Source organism: Thunnus maccoyii, chromosome 13 (assembly GCF_910596095.1).
Source record: "Thunnus maccoyii chromosome 13, fThuMac1.1, whole genome shotgun sequence".
Classification (NCBI taxonomy): Eukaryota; Metazoa; Chordata; class Actinopteri; order Scombriformes; family Scombridae; genus Thunnus; species Thunnus maccoyii.
The window spans coordinates 321,806-344,824 of NC_056545.1; the positions used below are offsets into that span (position 1 = coordinate 321,806).

The 23,019-nt window shown below is 42.0% G+C and overlaps 1 protein-coding gene across 2 annotated transcripts in view; it reads left to right on the forward strand.

Moving 5' to 3' along the window:
* Positions 1 to 17,954: 17,954 nt before the first annotated feature.
* The window catches only part of LOC121910200 (A disintegrin and metalloproteinase with thrombospondin motifs 2-like), a 44,103-nt gene continuing 39,038 nt past the window's right edge, over positions 17,955 to 23,019 (forward strand). For both annotated transcript variants that reach the window (XM_042431292.1, XM_042431293.1), the window contains exon 1: positions 17,955 to 18,149. In XM_042431292.1, the coding sequence (XP_042287226.1) occupies positions 18,065 to 18,149 (85 nt within the window). In that variant the 5' untranslated portion in view covers positions 17,955 to 18,064. The remainder of the gene's footprint in view (positions 18,150 to 23,019) is intronic.

Sequence of the window (23,019 nt, forward strand, 5' to 3'; positions counted from 1 at the left end):
CTTATTTTTAAGCTTTTAGTTAAAATGAAGCTTGAAGTTGAAGTTTCCTCCATCAGCTGATCAGCTGCCTCATACTGCAGGTCTGATGAAAACAAACCAGAGAGGTGATGATCTACATCCTCAGCAGCACCTTTCACCTGAAAAAACAACAAAAACATCCTGACACTCAGATTTAATTCATATTTCACTGCACAGACTGTTGTTGTGGAACTGTGGCAACTGAAACATCTGTTCTGTATGTTTATATGTGCAACATGTTCTGACCACAAGCTTTAGAAAACATTTCAAATTCATCATCATCCGTCTGATCTTCCTCCATATGCTCAAAAACTGTATTTCCCAAAAAAACGTTGAACTTGTCCTGAGAGTGAAGGATGTGAATATTTCTCAGCCAGCAGCTGTAATGTTTGCTTTCCTCCAGCAGGCGGCGCTGCTGCATCATTACAGAGATGAACTGATGGTGTTATTGACATTAGTTACATATTCTAGTAGTGTGTTGGACAAATTAAACTACTACTACTAGTATTACTACTACTAAATACTACTACTACTACTATTACTACTACTAAATACTACTACTACTAGTATTACTACTACTAAATACTACTACTACTACTAGTATTACTACTACTAAATACTACTACTAACTGATGGTGTTATTGACATTAGTTACATATTCTAGTAGTGTGTTGGACAAATTAAACTACTACTACTAGTATTACTACTACTAAATACTACTACTACTACTATTACTACTACTAAATACTACTACTACTAGTATTACTACTACTAAATACTACTACTACTACTAGTATTACTACTACTAAATACTACTACTAACTGATGGTGTTATTGACATTAGTTACATATTCTAGTAGTGTGTTGGACAAATTAAAGACCAAAACAAGACTGTTTACAGATTCCCTCCAGACATGTTGTAAGATGTATATAAAGTACTCTTACTACTACTAAATACTACTACTACTACTATTACTACTACTAAATACTACTACTACTACTCTTACTACTACTAAATACTACTACTACTACTAGTACTACTACTAAATACTACTACTACTACTCTTACTACTACTAAATACTACTACTACTACTATTACTACTACTAAATACTACTCTTACTACTACTACCTTCAGATATCGTCTCCTGCTGGACTCCAGATGTGTGCTCCGTCACTGTAAACTTCATCTCAGTGTTTTTGTTCTGCAGGCTTCAAGTTTCCACATCACACTGGTGTCGGCTGAATACCGGACCGTGACTGGCTCCAGGCCAGTCGTGATGGTGTAACAGATGCAGAGACATACGGAAACAGTGTCGACAGCTTCCTAAACATCAGACTTTACATCAATAGAAAAGCTTTAATATCTTTGTTGGGACTCTGATCTCTTTTGTTTGGCTTGAACCTCCAGCAGATGCAACTCTCAGTATGCTTTGCATCTGACCCTCTAACATCTATTACTGCTTTTTTTTTGATATTATTAACTATTTTTCAAAGCCTTCTGACTACAAAGTTAACTGGAACAAGTCAGAAACGCTCCATCCGACTTCTAAAACTCAAACTTTTCTCTTTATGCATTTAGTTTGCGACGTATCGCCTGATGGTCCCTCCCACCATGCTGTCTGCCATCTTTATCCATCAGAGGCAGTCTCACCTCGTCCTCTCTCACCTGCAGGACGTATGGAAAAAGGTGGAAGGGTCCATAACATCATCTTAACTCGGAGTCAGGCTTATGGCTTAATCTGAAGTTATGGATAAATGAAGGGATTTAAACATTTGATCTGTTTAAGGACAATTTACTGAAATCTTTCAAAGAGTTAATCCAGCAGTTTGGTTTCCTTCCTTCCAGTATCTGGCAGCACTTAGAACTGAAGTGTTGTCTACTGTGCTGAGCTCTTCAAGAGCAACAATCTAAACTGCTCTCTGATAGCATCAGAATATTTGGACCGGCTCATTATACCTCTCGGTTCTCCTCCAAGACGTTCTGCCAGGCTACTAAACTGCCAACAGACTGTCTGGGAGAAAGATTTAAACCTGTTGTTCAGTGAGTTAGGATGGAACAGGATATCCCAAAATCAAAGGAAGCTGTCAAGGGACATAAAACTCACTCAACTTAAAATCCTCAATCACTTCTATTGGACACCATGTAGACGCCATCGATCAGGCCTTCAGAGGGTACGTAACTGAACGCGCTCTGGCAAGACTTTAGGGAACAAAGTCCACTACTACTGTATAAAGGAGATTATTAGCAATGACTGAATTCTCTGCCAGGTTATTGTGTGCTGGTGACCAGTCAGCTGTGAAAGACTGGAAATGCAGAACTGATCCAGACAGACAGAAGCTCCATCTTGGTTGGTGGTTCAGAGAAGATAAGAAGGCAGCTTCACTATACTATATTACTGTATGTTACCTTTTATTTATATTATATTATATTAGTTATTGTTCTTCAGAACTGTACAGTGCTGAGCGTTCTTTAAACTTTAAACCATTAAAAAGAGGACAGTGTTGGAGCAGCCTTTGGAGGACGATCTGTTTCAGACCTGAACCAGTTAGACCTGCAGAGTCTTACTGGTTCATCACTGGTCAGAGAGATAACTGTGGAGTCTGACATTTACAGGAAGCCTCAGCGCAGGTTTCTATCAGCTCCTACGTCTTTCTTCTAGTTGAAACCGGAGCAGCTTCAGTCTGGAGAAGCTGCAGCTGGTCCAGATGCTTTTCTGGTTTTCCTGTGAGCAGCGTTACAGTCGTCCAGCCGACTGGAAACGAAAGCATGGACGAGTTCTTCAGCGTCCTCCTGAGATAAAAAGCTCCTTACCTTCACCATATTTCTTAAATGATAAAATCTGGTTTTAATTATGCTGCTAATGCGTCTCTGGAAAGTAAGGTCAGCGTCCAACATCATGACGCCGAGCTTTCTGACCTGTGTGACGCTTTCCAGAGACGGAAGGTTTCCTGTCTGTTTGATAACCGGGATTTCCGTCTCGTCCTTGTTGTCCTGCTGGACTCACAGTGAGATGTGCTGCTGATGCTGGTTGTAAAACATGATTATAACTGCAGTCAGTTGTGTTAAAACTGATAAATCCAGTAAAGTTTTGTGAAGTTTGTCAGATGTTTGTGTCTGTGAAGCTGCAGTTTGCTCTGAACAACATTTCAGTTCTATAATTAGACCCTTAAACACACGTTTACATCTGCTGCCTGTTTACAGAGTTTCTGACTGCAGCTCTGCGAACAAACAGCTGCAAGTCTATTAAAATGCTGAACAAAGGTTATAAAAGCAAACGGACACATTCAGACTCATTAGAGACTGTTGACGTCATCACGCTGCAGTTAGTTTGATGCACATTTACGTTGTTGTGTTACTTCCTGGTCAACAGTCAGGTCTCTTATGATGAGTTATAAAAGAGTAATTAATAAGGTCGCAGCACTGTCATGTTCTTATGTAACCAGCTGCTGGAAGTGTAAGGAGCCCTTTAGTAAATCCTCACTTGGACAGACGACGTTTTCTGTTCAACATGTGGAACTCTTTGTGTTGCTTTGCTGTACTTCGTTGTTGAGTTTCATGTCGTAATGTTTGTATGTGTATCGTTGAGTTTTATGTGTTTTAAAAGCTCGTCGAGGACGTTTCACACTAGCTCAGGTTGTAAATGCTGTGGTAAGCGAGCTAGCTAGCTAGCTAGCTAGATAGATGGCTAGTTAGATAGATAGATAGATAGATAGATAGATAGATAGATAGATAGATTGATTGATTGATTGATTGATTTCAGCTCTCCAGACCATCCAACCGGTTTCAGACATGTTTGAAAGAGAAAACTTAATCCTTCAGTTCATCTGAAACATTTAAAATCACCTAATCTGGAGATTCTTTATCAGAGTCGGTGAGGACGCACCTGGTGATGATGAAATGAGATGTGTCACCATGGCAACAGCTGGTTACTGATGTTCAGTCTGTTAAACCAACATTTACAGCAGAGAGACAAAACCTCATTGCTCTCTGTTTATCTGGGTGGGCCCCAGTGTCCTCTGGGTAATGTAGTTTTTAAACAGTATTAGGCTACATGAGAAAAAAGCAAAATAAAGTGTTGTAGTTTGTCTGGAACGTTTAACACTAATAGTTTACAGATACTTTTATAGATATTAGAGGGAGAACAGGAGACGATGGAGATATGCAACATAGAAGCCTTTACATGCCGCTGGGTCATTTAAAGAAAACATGCATATTTGCTTTCTTGCCAAGAGTCTGACGGGATACCTCTCTCATTCATGTAGCCTAAATATGAAGCCTGAGTTAGCTTAGCTTAGCATAAAGACTGGAAACAGGGGGGGAAACAGCTAGCCTGGCTCTATCCAAAGGTCACAAAATCCACCTACCAGCATCAAACGCACAAACTAACACTTTAGATCTTGTTTGTTTAATTCATACCATAAACAAAGTGTAAAAATGAATTCATGAAGGAACATTTTGTTACCTCATCTACTGCTCTGGTGCCGTCTTCGCTCCATCACACCAGTATCTGCCGTCTGCCTTCGGTGTTGTAGAGTCACAGTTTAACTCTTATACTCTTAATCGTTTAACTTTTAAATTCCACATTGAAAACTTAGTAAAGAAACTGAAGCTCAAGATAGGTTTTTATTTTAGAAACAGATGCACGCGCCAGGCCAATGCTTGCATTGGCTGATACTGTGCACCACAGGCTGCAAAGCTCTCACTTACCATTGCACCAGATTCAACCTCAACTCAGTAAACTTATTGCACCATAGAGAAATTATATAGTGCTTTCCTACTCAAAACACTGCAAGCCACATTTATCCATCCTCACACACACCGATAGCGGCGAGCTACCACACAGAGTGCTGTGCTGTGACGCACGTTTCCTTATTTGGACTCTGGTGTTCCCCAGAGATAAAGCTGAACTACTGACACAAGCAAAGTGCCCCAAAGAGACTCTCCATAACCTGTTGTTCCCCTTCTCCTTTCCACAAAGTTAGGTTGTAAAGAAATAGGCAATAAATGAAACGTGCACCTTTGAAGTTCTTCTACATGTTACACGCTGTGCTGTCTGTGTGTTATGGGTGTATAAATAGGTAGAGGTCTGTCTGCAAAGAGGCGATGAGTGAAGTTCGAATACAAATACAAATAATTTTGCAGCCTTAACAAATACAGATACAAATACAAATACTGGGCTCTCTGCACATCCCTAGTCTCTACCTCCTGATCCACAAACACCCCAATAAACGCTCCTCTGATCTGATGCTCCTGTTGACAGACGAGTTTAACAAAGACAGAGAGGCAATCCAAAAAGAGATATCTGAGGTGGGAAAGACAATTGATGAACACTCAGTTCATACAAACAGTGTACAACTTGAAGAACCGCAGACCTCATGAAATACAACACAGAGTATCAAACAAGAAAAGATCAGGAGGTTCCAGAGAGATGCAACGGATTATAAGAACGGCAGAGTGTACAACTGGAGAAAGAAAGCGCCCAGGAGTACAGTCGGAGGTCCACCAGCAAGAACAAGATACGCTGCAGCCCAGGTCTCACAAGATGCTTTAGAGTACTGAGAAAATCTGCCCTACCAGACCAAAAGAAGGAGAGAAGGGGGACGTGGACCAGAATGAGACAGAGGAAAAGGAGGACATGAAAGCGTAGAAACCAGGAACCCAGATACAGATGGAGTAAAACCAGATACGGGCCATGATCAACATCTCTGGCAAACCCCTATCTGAGCAGAGTGTCCTAGTACTCTCCAAAGGATTATCTTTACCTACCTACTCTGCAAGGGAATTTGATACAAAGATTGACCTGTTCTGCTTTTATAGGATTTTACAGCTCAAGGCGTGTTACAAGCTGAATCCTACAGCATCTACAGACTCAGTAGATTCGGGTCAGTCCGCTCCCTCTGACCTTAGACCACAGTTTAAACCATCAGTCCGCTCCCTCTAACCTTAGACCGCAGTTTAAACCATCAGTCCGCCCCCTCTGACCTTAGACCGCAGTTTAAACCATCAGTCCGTGCCCTCTGACCTTAGACCGCAGTTTAAACCATCAGTCCGCTCCCTCTGACCTTAGACCGCAGTTTAAACCATCAGTCCGCCCCCTCTGACCTTAGACCGCAGTTTAAACCATCAGTCCGCTCCCTCTAACCTTAGACCGCAGTTTAAACCATCAGTCCGCTCCCTCTAACCTTAGACCGCAGTTTAAACCATCAGTCCGCTCCCTCTGACCTTAGACCGCAATTTAAACCATCAGTCCGCTCCCTCTAACCTTAGACCGCAGTTTAAACCATCAGTCCGCTCCCTCTAACCTTAGACCGCAGTTTAAACCATCAGTCCGCTCCCTCTAACCTTAGACCGCAGTTTAAACCATCAGTCCGCCCCCTCTGACCTTAGACCGCAGTTTAAACCATCAGTCCGCGCCCTCTGACCTTAGACCGCAGTTTAAACCATCAGTCCGCTCCCTCTAACCTTAGACCGCAGTTTAAACCATCAGTCCGCTCCCTCTGACCTTAGACCGCAGTTTAAACCATCAGTCCGCTCCCTCTGACCTTAGACCGCAGTTTAAGCCATCAGTCCGCTCCCTCTAACCTTAGACCGCAGTTTAAACCATCAGTCCGCCCCCTCTAACCTTAGACCGCAGTTTAAACCATCAGTCCGCTCCCTCTGACCTTAGACCGCAGTTTAAACCATCAGTCCGCCCCCTCTGACCTTAGACCGCAGTTTAAACCATCAGTCCGCGCCCTCTGACCTTAGACCGCAGTTTAAACCATCAGTCCGCTCCCTCTGACCTTAGACCGCAGTTTAAACCATCAGTCCGCTCCCTCTGACCTTAGACCGCAGTTTAAACCATCAGTCCGCTCCCTCTAACCTTAGACCGCAGTTTAAACCATCAGTCCGCCCCCTCTGACCTTAGACCGCAGTTTAAACCATCAGTCCGCCCCCTCTAACCTTAGACCGCAGTTTAAACCATCAGTCCGCCCCCTCTAACCTTAGACCGCAGTTTAAACCATCAGTCCGCTCCCTCTGACCTTAGACCGCAGTTTAAACCATCAGTCCGCTCCCTCTGACCTTAGACCGCAGTTTAAACCATCAGTCCGCTCCCTCTGACCTTAGACCGCAGTTTAAACCATCATCCACCTTTTGTCCCTGGTTCACAGTGCTGCGTTAAATACATTTGCAAAAAAAGGCGAATGTTGATATTTAGAACTTACTTAAGAACGAAAGGGCACCAACACACTCTAAATACAGACAGGTGTGATACAGACAGGTGTGATACAGGCAGGTGTGATACAGACAAGTGTGATACAGGCAGGTGTGATACAGACAGGTGTGATACAAGCAGGTGTGATACAGGCAGGTGTGATACAAGCAGGTGTGATACAGGCAGATGTGATACAGACAGGTGTGATACAGACAGGTGTGATACAGGCAGATGTGATACAGACAGGTGTGATACAGACAAGTGTGATACAGGCAGGTGTGATACAGACAGGTGTGATACAAGCAGGTGTGATACAGGCAGGTGTGATACAAGCAGGTGTGATACAGGCAGATGTGATACAGACAGGTGTGATACAGACAAGTGTGATACAGGCAGGTGTGATACAGACAGGTGTGATACAGACAGATGTGATACAAGCAGGTGTGATACAGACAGGTGTGATACAGACAAGTGTGATACAGGCAGATGTGATACAGACAGGTGTGATACAAGCAGGTGTGATACAGGCAGATGTGATACAGACAGGTGTGATACAGACAGGTGTGATACAGACAAGTGTGATACAGGCAGGTGTGATACAGACAGGTGTGATACAGACAAGTGTGATACAGGCAGGTGTGATAAAGGATGGGGTCATACAGACAGGTGTGATACAGACAGGTGTGATACAAGCAGGTGTGATACAGACAGTGTAGTACAGCAGTATTACCAGCTGTAGTACCGCAGTACTGCCGACTGTAGTACTGCAGTATAACCAGCTGTAGTACTGTAGTATTACCAGCTGTAGTACTGTAGTATTACCAGCTGTAGTACTGCAGTATTACCAGCTGCAGTACTGCAGTATAACCAGCTGTAGTACTGTAGTATAACCAGCTGTAGTACTGCAGTATTACCGGCTGTAGTACTGCAGTATTACAGCTGTAGTACTGCAGTATTACCAGCTGTAGTACTGCAGTATTACCGGCTGTAGTACTGCAGTATTACCAGCTGTAGTACTGCAGTATTACCAGCTGTAGTACAGCAGTATAACCAGCTGTAGTACTGCAGTATTACCGGCTGTAGTACTGCAGTATTACCAGCTGTAGTACTGCAGTATTACCAGCTGTAGTACTGTAGTATAACCAGCTGTAGTACTGCAGTATTACCAGCTGTAGTACTGCAGTATTACCAGCTGTAGTACTGCAGTATTACCGGCTGTAGTACTGCAGTATTACAGCTGTAGTACTGCAGTATTACCAGCTGTAGTACTGCAGTATTACCGGCTGTAGTACTGCAGTATTACCAGCTGTAGTACTGCAGTATTACCAGCTGTAGTACAGCAGTATAACCAGCTGTAGTACTGCAGTATTACCGGCTGTAGTACTGCAGTATTACCAGCTGTAGTACTGCAGTATTACCAGCTGTAGTACTGTAGTATAACCAGCTGTAGTACTGCAGTATTACCAGCTGTAGTACTACAGTATTACCAGCTGTAGTACTGTAGTATAACCAGCTGTAGTACTGCAGTATTACCAGCTGTAGTACTGCAGTATTACCAGCTGTAGTACTGCAGTATTACCAGCTGTAGTACTGTAGTATAACCAGCTGTAGTACTGTAGTATTACCAGCTGTAGTACTGCAGTATAACCAGCTGTAGTACTACAGTATAACCGGCTGTAGTACTGCAGTATTACCGGCTGTAGTACTGCAGTATTACCGGCTGTAGTACTGTAGTATTACCAGCTGTAGTACTGTAGTATTACCAGCTGTAGTACTGTAGTATTACCAGCTGTAGTACTGTAGTATAACCAGCTGTAGTACTGCAGTATTACCAGCTGTAGTACTGCAGTATTACCAGCTGTAGTACTGCAGTATTACCAGCTGCAGTACTGTAGTATAACCAGCTGTAGTACTACAGTATTACCAGCTGTAGTACTACAGTATTACCAGCTGTAGTACAGCAGTATTACCAGCTGTAGTACTGCAGTATTACCGGCTGTAGTACTGCAGTATTACCAGCTGTAGTACTGCAGTATTACCAGCTGTAGTACTGTAGTATAACCAGCTGTAGTACTGCAGTATTACCAGCTGTAGTACTGTAGTATTACCAGCTGTAGTACTGTAGTATAACCAGCTGTAGTACTACAGTATTACCAGCTGTAGTACTGTAGTATTACAGCTGTAGTACTACAGTATTACCAGCTGTAGTACTGTAGTATTACCAGCTGTAGTACTGTAGTATAACCAGCTGTAGTACTGCAGTATTACCAGCTGTAGTACTACAGTATTACCAGCTGTAGTACTGTAGTATAACCAGCTGTAGTACTGCAGTATTACCAGCTGTAGTACTACAGTATTACCAGCTGTAGTACTGTAGTATAACCAGCTGTAGTACTGTAGTATTACCAGCTGTAGTACTGTAGTATAACCAGCTGTAGTACTGTAGTATAACCAGCTGTAGTACTGCAGTATTACCAGCTGTAGTACTGTAGTATAACCAGCTGTAGTACTGCAGTATTACCAGCTGTAGTACTGCAGTATTACCAGCTGTAGTACTGCAGTATTACCAGCTGTAGTACTGTAGTATTACCAGCTGTAGTACTGCAGTATTACCAGCTGTAGTACTGTAGTATTACCAGCTGTAGTACTGTAGTATAACCAGCTGTAGTACTGCAGTATTACCAGCTGTAGTACTGTAGTATTACCAGCTGTAGTACTGTAGTATTACCAGCTGTAGTACTGTAGTATAACCAGCTGTAGTACTGCAGTATTACCAGCTGTAGTACTGCAATATAACCAGCTGTAGTACTGTAGTATTACCAGCTGTAGTACTGTAGTATTACCAGCTGTAGTACTGCAGTATTACAGCTGTAGTACTGTAGTATTACCAGCTGTAGTACTGCAGTATTACCAGCTGTAGTACTGCAGTATTACCAGCTGTAGTACTGCAGTATTACCAGCTGTAGTACTACAGTATAACCAGCTGTAGTACTGCAGTATTACCAGCTGTAGTACTGCAGTATTACCAGCTGTAGTACTGTAGTATAACCAGCTGTAGTACTGTAGTATAACCAGCTGTAGTACTGCAGTATTACCAGCTGTAGTACTGCAGTATTACCAGCTGTAGTACTGCAGTATTACCAGCTGTAGTACTGCAGTATTACCAGCTGTAGTACTGTAGTATTACCAGCTGTAGTACTGCAGTATTACCAGCTGTAGTACTGTAGTATTACCAGCTGTAGTACTGTAGTATTACCAGCTGTAGTACTGCAGTATTACCAGCTGTAGTACTGTAGTATTACCAGCTGTAGTACTGCAGTATTACCAGCTGTAGTACTACAGTATAACCAGCTGTAGTACTGCAGTATTACCAGCTGTAGTACTGTAGTATTACCAGCTGTAGTACTGCAGTATAACCAGCTGTAGTACTACAGTATAACCGGCTGTAGTACTGCAGTATTACCGGCTGTAGTACTGCAGTATTACCAGCTGTAGTACTGTAGTATTACCAGCTGTAGTACTGTAGTATTACCAGCTGTAGTACTGTAGTATTACCAGCTGTAGTACTGCAGTATTACCAGCTGTAGTACTGTAGTATAACCAGCTGTAGTACTGCAGTATTACCAGCTGTAGTACTGCAGTATTACCAGCTGTAGTACTGCAGTATTACCAGCTGCAGTACTGTAGTATAACCAGCTGTAGTACTACAGTATTACCAGCTGTAGTACTACAGTATTACCAGCTGTAGTACTGCAGTATTACCAGCTGTAGTACTGTAGTATTACCAGCTGTAGTACTGCAGTATTACCAGCTGTAGTACTGTAGTATTACCAGCTGTAGTACTGTAGTATAACCAGCTGTAGTACTGCAGTATTACCAGCTGTAGTACTGCAGTATTACCAGCTGCAGTACTACAGTATTACCAGCTGTAGTACTGCAGTATTACCAGCTGCAGTACTACAGTATTACCAGCTGTAGTACTGCAGTATTACCAGCTGTAGTACTGTAGTATTACCAGCTGTAGTACTGCAGTATTACCAGCTGTAGTACTGTAGTATTACCAGCTGTAGTACTGTAGTATAACCAGCTGTAGTACTGCAGTATTACCAGCTGTAGTACTACAGTATTACCAGCTGTAGTACTACAGTATTACCAGCTGTAGTACTGCAGTATAACCAGCTGTAGTACTACAGTATTACGAGCTGTAGTACTGCAGTATAACCAGCTGTAGTACTGTAGTATAACCAGCTGTAGTACTGTAGTATAACCAGCTGTAGTACTGCAGTATAACCAGCTGTAGTACTGCAGTATTACCAGCTGTAGTACTGCAGTATTACCAGCTGTAGTACTGCAGTATAACCAGCTGTAGTACTGCAGTATTACCAGCTGTAGTACTGTAGTATTACCAGCTGTAGTACTGTAGTATAACCAGCTGTAGTACTGCAGTATTACCAGCTGTAGTACTACAGTATTACCAGCTGTAGTACTACAGTATTACCAGCTGTAGTACTACAGTATTACCAGCTGCAGTACTACAGTATTACCAGCTGTAGTACTACAGTATTACCAGCTGCAGTACTACAGTATTACCAGCTGTAGTACTGCAGTATTACCAGCTGTAGTACTGCAGTATAACCAGCTGTAGTACTGCAGTATTACCAGCTGTAGTACTGTAGTATTACCAGCTGTAGTACTGTAGTATAACCAGCTGTAGTACTGCAGTATTACCAGCTGTAGTACTGCAGTATTACCAGCTGCAGTACTGTAGTATAACCAGCTGTAGTACTGCAGTATTACCAGCTGTAGTACTGCAGTATAACCAGCTGTAGTACTGCAGTATTACCAGCTGTAGTACTGTAGTATAACCAGCTGCAGTACTGCAGTATTACCAGCTGTAGTACTGCAGTATTACCAGCTGTAGTACTACAGTATTACCAGCTGTAGTACTGTAGTATTACAGCTGTAGTACTGCAGTATTACCAGCTGTAGTACTGCAGTATAACCAGCTGCAGTACTGCAGTATTACCAGCTGTAGTACTGCAGTATTACCAGCTGTAGTACTGCAGTATTACCAGCTGTAGTACTGTAGTATAACCAGCTGTAGTACTGCAGTATTACCAGCTGTAGTACTGCAGTATTACCAGCTGTAGTACTGTAGTATTACCAGCTGTAGTACTGTAGTATTACCAGCTGTAGTACTGCAGTATTACCAGCTGTAGTACTGCAGTATAACCAGCTGTAGTACTGCAGTATTACCAGCTGTAGTACTGCAGTATTACCAGCTGTAGTACTGCAGTATAACCAGCTGTAGTACTGCAGTATTACCAGCTGTAGTACTGCAGTATTACCAGCTGTAGTACTGCAGTATAACCAGCTGTAGTACTGCAGTATTACCAGCTGTAGTACTGCAGTATTACCAGCTGTAGTACTGCAGTATAACCAGCTGTAGTACTGCAGTATTACCAGCTGTAGTACTGCAGTATAACCAGCTGTAGTACTGCAGTATTACCAGCTGTAGTACTGCAGTATAACCAGCTGTAGTACTGCAGTATTACCAGCTGTAGTACTGCAGTATTACCAGCTGTAGTACTGCAGTATAACCAGCTGTAGTACTGCAGTATTACCAGCTGTAGTACTGTAGTATTACCGGCTGTAGTACTGTAGTATTACAGCTGTAGTACTACAGTATTACCAGCTGCAGTACAGCAGTATTACCAGCTGTAGTACTGCAGTATTACCAGCTGTAGTACTGCAGTATTACCAGCTGTAGTACTGCAGTATAACCAGCTGTAGTACTGCAGTATTACCAGCTGTAGTACTGCAGTATTACCAGCTGTAGTACTGCAGTATTACAGCTGTAGTACTGCAGTATTATAGCTGTAGTACTGCAGTATTACCAGCTGTAGTACTGCAGTATTACAGCTGTAGTACTGCAGTATTACCAGCTGTAGTACTACAGTATTACCAGCTGTAGTACTGTAGTATAACCAGCTGTAGTACTGCAGTATAACCAGCTGTAGTACTGCAGTATTACCAGCTGTAGTACTGTAGTATAACCAGCTGTAGTACTGCAGTATTACCAGCTGTAGTACTGTAGTATAACCAGCTGTAGTACTACAGTATTACCAGCTGTAGTACTGCAGTATAACCAGCTGTAGTACTGTAGTATTACCAGCTGTAGTACTGTAGTATTACCAGCTGTAGTACTGCAGTATTACCAGCTGTAGTACTGCAGTATTACAGCTGTAGTACTGTAGTATAACCAGCTGTAGTACTACAGTATTACCAGCTGTAGTACTGCAGTATAACCGGCTGTAGTACTGTAGTATTACAGCTGTAGTACTGCAGTATTACCAGCTGTAGTACTACAGTATTACCAGCTGTAGTACTGCAGTATTACCAGCTGTAGTACTGCAGTATTACCAGCTGTAGTACTGTAGTATAACCAGCTGTAGTACTGTAGTATTACCAGCTGTAGTACTGCAGTATTACAGCTGTAGTACTGCAGTATAACCAGCTGTAGTACTGCAGTATTACAGCTGTAGTACTACAGTATTACCAGCTGTAGTACTGCAGTATAACCAGCTGTAGTACTGCAGTATTACAGCTGTAGTACTGTAGTATAACCAGCTGTAGTACTGTAGTATTACCAGCTGTAGTACTGCAGTATAACCAGCTGTAGTACTGCAGTATAACCGGCTGTAGTACTGTAGTATTACAGCTGTAGTACTACAGTATTACCAGCTGTAGTACTGTAGTATAACCAGCTGTAGTACTGTAGTATTACAGCTGTAGTACTACAGTATTACCAGCTGTAGTACTGCAGTATAACCAGCTGTAGTACTGCAGTATTACAGCTGTAGTACTGCAGTATTACCAGCTGTAGTACTGCAGTATTACCAGCTGTAGTACTGCAGTATAACCAGCTGTAGTACTGCAGTATAACCGGCTGTAGTACTGTAGTATTACAGCTGTAGTACTACAGTATTACCAGCTGTAGTACTGTAGTATTACCAGCTGTAGTACTGCAGTATAACCAGCTGTAGTACTGCAGTATTACAGCTGTAGTACTGTAGTATTACCAGCTGTAGTACTGCAGTATTACCAGCTGTAGTACTGCAGTATTACCAGCTGTAGTACTGTAGTATAACCAGCTGTAGTACTACAGTATTACCAGCTGTAGTACTGCAGTATTACCAGCTGTAGTACTACAGTATTACCAGCTGTAGTACTGCAGTATAACCAGCTGTAGTACTGCAGTATTACCAGCTGTAGTACTGTAGTATAACCAGCTGTAGTACTGTAGTATAACCAGCTGTAGTACTGCAGTATTACCAGCTGTAGTACTGCAGTATTACCAGCTGTAGTACAGCAGTATTACCAGCTGTAGTACAGCAGTATTACCAGCTGTAGTACTGCAGTATTACCAGCTGTAGTACTGTAGTATTACCAGCTGTAGTACTGCAGTATAACCAGCTGTAGTACTGTAGTATTACCAGCTGTAGTACTGCAGTATTACCAGCTGTAGTACTGCAGTATTACAGCTGTAGTACTACAGTATTACCAGCTGTAGTACTACAGTATTACCAGCTGTAGTACTGTAGTATTACCAGCTGTAGTACTGCAGTATTACAGCTGTAGTACTGTAGTATAACCAGCTGTAGTACTGTAGTATAACCAGCTGTAGTACTGTAGTATTACCAGCTGTAGTACTGCAGTATAACCAGCTGTAGTACTGTAGTATAACCAGCTGTAGTACTGCAGTATTACAGCTGTAGTACTACAGTATTACCAGCTGTAGTACTACAGTATTACCAGCTGTAGTACTGCAGTATTACCAGCTGTAGTACTGTAGTATTACAGCTGTAGTACTACAGTATTACCAGCTGTAGTACTGTAGTATTACCAGCTGTAGTACTGTAGTATTACCAGCTGTAGTACTGTAGTATAACCAGCTGTAGTACTGCAGTATTACCAGCTGTAGTACTGTAGTATTACCAGCTGTAGTACTGCAGTATAACCAGCTGTAGTACTGTAGTATTACCAGCTGTAGTACTGCAGTATTACCAGCTGTAGTACTGCAGTATTACAGCTGTAGTACTACAGTATTACCAGCTGTAGTACTACAGTATAACCAGCTGTAGTACTGTAGTATTACCAGCTGTAGTACTGCAGTATAACCAGCTGTAGTACTGTAGTATAACCAGCTGTAGTACTGCAGTATTACAGCTGTAGTACTACAGTATTACCAGCTGTAGTACTACAGTATTACCAGCTGTAGTACTGCAGTATTACCAGCTGTAGTACTGTAGTATTACAGCTGTAGTACTACAGTATTACCAGCTGTAGTACTGTAGTATTACCAGCTGTAGTACTGTAGTATAACCAGCTGTAGTACTACAGTATTACCAGCTGTAGTACTGCAGTATTACCAGCTGTAGTACTGTAGTATAACCAGCTGTAGTACTGCAGTATTACCAGCTGTAGTACTGTAGTATTACAGCTGTAGTACTACAGTATTACCAGCTGTAGTACTGTAGTATTACCAGCTGTAGTACTGTAGTATAACCAGCTGTAGTACTGCAGTATTACCAGCTGTAGTACTACAGTATTACCAGCTGTAGTACTGTAGTATTACCAGCTGTAGTACTGCAGTATTACCAGCTGTAGTACTGTAGTATAACCAGCTGTAGTACTGTAGTATAACCAGCTGTAGTACTACAGTATTACCAGCTGTAGTACTGTAGTATTACAGCTGTAGTACTACAGTATTACCAGCTGTAGTACTGTAGTATTACCAGCTGTAGTACTGTAGTATAACCAGCTGTAGTACTGCAGTATTACCAGCTGTAGTACTACAGTATTACCAGCTGTAGTACTGTAGTATAACCAGCTGTAGTACTGCAGTATTACCAGCTGTAGTACTACAGTATTACCAGCTGTAGTACTGTAGTATAACCAGCTGTAGTACTGTAGTATTACCAGCTGTAGTACTGTAGTATAACCAGCTGTAGTACTGTAGTATAACCAGCTGTAGTACTGTACTATAACCAGCTGTAGTACTGTAGTATTACCAGCTGTAGTACTGCAGTATAACCAGTTGTAGTACTGTAGTATAACCAGCTGTAGTACTGCAGTATTACAGCTGTAGTACTACAGTATTACCAGCTGTAGTACTACAGTATTACCAGCTGTAGTACTGCAGTATTACCAGCTGTAGTACTGTAGTATTACAGCTGTAGTACTACAGTATTACCAGCTGTAGTACTGTAGTATTACCAGCTGTAGTACTGTAGTATTACCAGCTGTAGTACTGTAGTATAACCAGCTGTAGTACTACAGTATTACCAGCTGTAGTACTGTAGTATTACAGCTGTAGTACTACAGTATTACCAGCTGTAGTACTGTAGTATTACCAGCTGTAGTACTGTAGTATAACCAGCTGTAGTACTGCAGTATTACCAGCTGTAGTACTACAGTATTACCAGCTGTAGTACTGTAGTATTACCAGCTGTAGTACTGCAGTATTACCAGCTGTAGTACTGTAGTATAACCAGCTGTAGTACTGTAGTATAACCAGCTGTAGTACTACAGTATTACCAGCTGTAGTACTGTAGTATTACAGCTGTAGTACTACAGTATTACCAGCTGTAGTACTGTAGTATTACCAGCTGTAGTACTGTAGTATAACCAGCTGTAGTACTGCAGTATTACCAGCTGTAGTACTACAGTATTACCAGCTGTAGTACTGTAGTATAACCAGCTGTAGTACTGCAGTATTACCAGCTGTAGTACTACAGTATTACCAGCTGTAGTACTGTAGTATAACCAGCTGTAGTACTGTAGTATAACCAGCTGTAGTACTGTAGTATAACCAGCTGTAGTACTGTAGTATAACCAGCTGTAGTACTGCAGTATTACCAGCTGTAGTACTGTAGTATTACCAGCTGTAGTACTGTAGTATAACCAGCTGTAGTACTGTAGTATTACCAGCTGTAGTACTGTAGTATAACCAGCTGTAGTACTGCAGTATTACCAGCTGTAGTACTGTAGTATAACCAGCTGTAGTACTGTAGTATAACCAGCTGTAGTACTGCAGTATTACCAGCTGTAGTACTGCAGTATAACCAGCTGTAGTACTGCAGTATTACCAGCTGTAGTACTGTAGTATAACCAGCTGTAGTACTGCAGTATTACCAGCTGTAGTACTGTAGTATAACCAGCTGTAGTACTGCAGTATTACCAGCTGTAGTACTACAGTATTACCAGCTGTAGTACTACAGTATTACCAGCTGTAGTACTGTAGTATAACCAGCTGTAGTACTGTAGTATAACCAGCTGTAGTACTACAGTATTACCAGCTGTAGTACTGTAGTATAACCAGCTGTAGTACTGCAGTATTACCAGCTGTAGTACTACAGTATTACCAGCTGTAGTACTACAGTATTACCAGCTGTAGTACTGTAGTATAACCAGCTGTAGTACTGTAGTATAACCAGCTGTAGTACTGCAGTATTACCAGCTGTAGTACTGTAGTATTACCAGCTGTAGTACTGCAGTATAACCAGCTGTAGTACTGCAGTATTACCAGCTGTAGTACTGCAGTATTACAGCTGTAGTACTGCAGACGGAGCAGTGAGTGGGAGGAGAGACAGCCAGACGGAGGGAAGGAGGGAGGAGATAATGACAGAGTGGAGGAGTGTCTGTTCCAGAGTTCAGTCTGCATACAGCTCTCAGTCTGACGGTCCGTCTCTGTGGCTGTCGCTCTATTTATCTCTGTCTGTCTCTCTCTCTCTACCTGTCTTTCTCTCTCTACCTGTCTCTCTCTCCACCCGTCTCTCTCTCAGGATGGATGAGTTTCATTGTGGATTATTGATAATGTTTCTGCTGCAGATCAGCTGTTTACACTCAGTTTACATCCCTGGCAACACAGGTGAGACACACTGCTGCTGGAAATATACTACTACTGATACTACTGATACTACTACTGATAGTACTACTGCTACTACTACTGATAGTACTACTGTTAGAAATGTTACTAATACTACTGATACAGTTAGAAGTACTGTTGATGTTACAGTTTGTATAACATCTCCAACAACACAGGTGAGACACACTGCTGCTGGAAATATACTACTACTGTTACTACTGATAGTACTACTGATAGTACTACTGTTAGAAATGTTACTGCAGTCTTTCTCAGTTGCTTTGGTACATGTCTCGATTCATCCTGAACATTTGCATTTCTCCTAACAAATTTGTACAAACAGCACCAGACAATGGATTACCTGCAAATGCCTGTAACTTGCTTAAAATCCTTAGTTTATCTCTCAAAAGTAAATATTTGTGTCAGTGAACCTGTCAGCGCCACCAGAATGACCAGTACTTGTGTCATTGTTTACAAACAAGACAGTCAGAACGGTCAGCCATGTTGGCAGTAAACAGCAGACAGTGAAGATGGAAACTATGGCTCAGGTTTTAATGACAATGGATGAAAATGCACAAGGCTGCACTTTCTCTGTATGGCATTCATCAGTTCAAACAGCACAGAGTTACACATCACTGTATGTGGGAGACAAGATTCTGACTGTTTGTTTGTGTGTTACAGTATATGTACAGTATGTATCTGTATAAAGTATATTTAATAAACTCTGTACTGTATGAAGCATTACAGTAAGTATACAGTATTACAGTGCAGTGCATATTGTTGGATTGGACCTGTTGCAGCTGCACGCTTCGACCAGCCGTGGTCATTGTAAGACCATGATGGAGAACACGGTCCACAGTTGTGACCCTTACGTATTCCATCAGAAACGTGACTTTGTCTTTGGCCTCCTCTACCTCCTCCTCCTCCTCCTCCTCCTCCTCCTCTTCTTCCCGGCTGTTGAGTCTGTTCATTTTCAGAAATTATAACACTGTGTTGTTGTCTATCTGTGCTCGCCCACTGAACATTCATGAGATGCAGCTCTGAGCTTATTTAGAGAACCGGTTGATGATTGGTCGATGTAACACTTCACATTAGTGAAAGTAAAGATTCACCTGAGAGCAGTTCATCAATTCACGGCACATTTACACAAAAGTCTGATAGAAATGTACAGAAAACGTGCTGGACAGACCAGAACAACTGGTTCAACCGTTTTGCATGTGATGAGTTATGCAGTGAACTAATGCTGAGATGTTTTGGGGAGAGACTATTCAACAGAGAACTAGTATAATACACGTTGATCAACATCACAGAAGCAACTGATAATGTAGGAAACAGCAGAGAACTGTACACAGCACAGGCGAGACAACTGTACTACTACTACCACTACTACTGGTGGTACTAATATTACTACTACTGGTGCTATTACTAATACTAATGTTACTACTGGCTGTGGTAATACCACAATTACTGATGGTTCTCTACGTCTCCTACTACAGTTACTACTACCATTGCTAAACCTGCTACTACTCTTATTACTGTAAATACTGCTACTATTACTAGTAATACCACAATTACTGATGGTTCTCTACGTCTCCTACTACAGTTACTACTACCATTGCTAAACCTGCTACTACTCTTATTACTGTAAATACTGCTACTATTACTAGTAATACCACAATTGTTGCTAGCAGTCCAACAACTACCACTCCCAATGTGAATATCATATTTGTAACTTATTACTATGACTGTTACTGTTAATATTACTGTACTGCAACTATTGCATCAACAACTCCTACTACCCATTCTCCTGTTGATACTGCTACTATAAGTAGTACTACTACTACTGTAGCAGTAGTAGTACTTGTGCTACTAGTGCTACAACTACCACTGTTAATAATATTCATTACCGTCAGTACTACCGTTACCACTGTTGGTACTATTATTGCACATATTTGTACTGTTACTACTACTATTATTACAACAACTCCTATGTATACTACTGTTAATACCGCTACTATTACTGGTACTAATACTACTAGTGTACTGTACTAATGTAACCTTCATCAGTACTACTACTTCCTCTACCATTGTTCATATAATGTTTTCTACTCCTACTAATGGTACTACTGCTACTGCTGTTAGTACTACTGTAACTACTATTAGTATTACTACTACTGCTACTGTTACAGTTAGCCAGATGTTTGCCTCGCACGGTGAAGTATTTCTACCGTCATTGTTACCACTACGTATGCCACTGTTAGTATTTCTGTCACTATTGGTAGTATTACTACCACTGGTACTGCTGCGGTTAGTATTTCTAGTGTCACTACTACTACTGTTGCTAACAGTACTTCTGCTACTACTAGAACAACTGCAAATGTTAATAGTAAATTATACTGTAACTCTTTCTAGTACTACTGATATTACTGCTTCCCAAACTACTGTCAGTACTGCTACTGTTGTTACCAATGGTACTAGTACTACTACTATTAGCACTACTACCACTACTACTACTGTTATGGTTAGTGCTTCTACTGTCAGTAGTATTACTGCAACTTCTACTACTGTTACTACTACTACAACTACTTTTGCAACCAGTACTCCTACTGTGAATACTACTGTCAATGTTGTCGTCAATAATGTGTTAATATTTGCATGATTGGTGCTTGGTCTTCTTCTGTGGTTGTTGTTATCTGACAGAAGATTGACCTCTGACCTCTGCAGTGAAGGTGAAACACCCACACCTGCAGCATCTTCTTCCTGTGTGACGTATTTCCTGTTCAGACCTCAGAGTCTGGAGGTTTATTATGATCAATAAAACACTGCATATGGACCAATCAGCTGCTGACTCTACATCTCTACATCTTTGATGATGGATAAGATATTTTATTAACGATATCAGTCTTATCAGATTCTTTGTTAATGAATGATAACATTCAGGATAAATCCATTTTATATACTTCTTCTTGTCTGTCAATTATTGTCAGTCCTAGAACAGGCGCGTTACCGCCAACTGCTGGGCAGGTGTTGTAATATACTGTGGTGCATTGTGGGATACACGTGGCTCTGGATGTGAGGCGTTGTGAGGAGGAGTGAGCATCAGTGTGTGTTGGTATGTTTCAGCTGTGGGACACAACACTCACTGAAGTGATCAGGAAAGCAAGCCTGACAGTCTGTCCCAGTGTTCCCAGTGTTCCCAGTGTCCCCAGTGTTCCCAGTGTCCCCAGTGTTCTCTGATATTCTAATGGGTTCAGTAACAGATGGAAACTGTGCTGAATGAGGAACGTGTCTCTGTTCCATGTGACTCAGAGGAACGTTCCTCTCCACATTTTTCCTATAAATCTTTGTGTTTATGCGTTTCTGGCGTTTGGGGAATGTGAAGGATTCAGATCGTATTTCATCATATCCTGTATGTGTGTGTGTGTCTGTGTGTGTGTGTGTGACCTTTGACCTCAGACAGGCGTTCTGCCGCCTTCCTTCCTCAGATAGATACTGTTCTCTCCCTCAGAGATGAGCTGACGTCCTCTCAGTGCGGAGGAGGATCTCTGTTCTCTCAGGATTCTAACATGTGGTGTGTTTATCAGTCGGTTTGAGTCATCAGTCTCTCCCAACTGTCTCCTAGAAATTATGGTCACATATGTCAAACTTCAACAGCCAACACATTTAGTCAGAAACAAAACGCTGCTCGAGTCGATCTTCCACATTCCTGTAACACTTTGACTGAACTGATGATGAACATAAAGATGAAGAGAGCTCCTATTTGTAGTAAATTATACTGTAACTCTTCTTAATACTACAGATATTACTCCTCCTGATACTGTTACTACTGCTACTGTTGTTACTGTTAGTACTGTAATGCTTCATTTATGCTTTAGTTTACAGTAACTATGCTCAAACTCAGCCAACTGTTCCAGTAACACACAGACAGAGCAGGTTGCTACAGTACTATTTGTACTACTAGTACTGGTAGTACTAACGGTAATACTACTATTACTGTTAGTACTAATGGTACTACTACTGTGACTCTTTGTAATACTACTGATATTACACGACCAACTCAATCATAAAGATGTATGCCGCAGAAAAAGTCTGTGGAGTCGACTTGTTAATCATCTTAGACATGTAAATATGGTGTTTTTTAAACTAGACCTGGTCTAATGTGGCAACAAATACATTCATTCAACTAAACTGCAACAGCAAATAACATTTTGTTAGAAACGTAATGCTGCTGAATCCTATTTTCCATCCATCCATCCATCTTCCGCCACTTATCCAGGACCGGGTCACAGTGGCGTAACTCCTCAAGTATCCCTGCGAGAGTGAAGAGCTAGTCCACCGTTCCACAGCCGTGAAGGAATTGTTCCTCCTGAATCTAAGGTTCAACAATAAGCTGGAGCCTCCCGTCCAGCACCCTGGCATAAGCTTTTCCAGGAGGCTGAGTAGTGATGGGTGAAGAACACACCCTCCCGTCCCCACCAGGCACTGTCCCTGATCTCCATGCAACACTGAAGAGGTGCCTCAGCCATGACAGCCCAACAATGCCTTCAGCATCTCAGGGAAAATCTAATCCATACCTGGTGCCTTGCCACTGGCACCCTGCCTTTTCCATAGAGGGCATGTCGGTTGGGTTCAGGAGGTCCTCAAAGTGTTCCTTTGATCACCTGACAATGTCCCCATTCAAGGTCAGCAGTTCTCCACCCCTGCTGAAAACAGCCTGGGCCTTACTTCCCCTTCCTGAGTCGCCTGACGGTTTGCCAGAACTTCTTTGAGGCCAACTGAAAGTCCATCTCCATGGTGTCTTTGCCTCAGCAACCACCTGAGCTGCTGCCCTTTTGGCCCTTTGATACCCATCTGCTGCTTCCAGAGACCCCTGGGA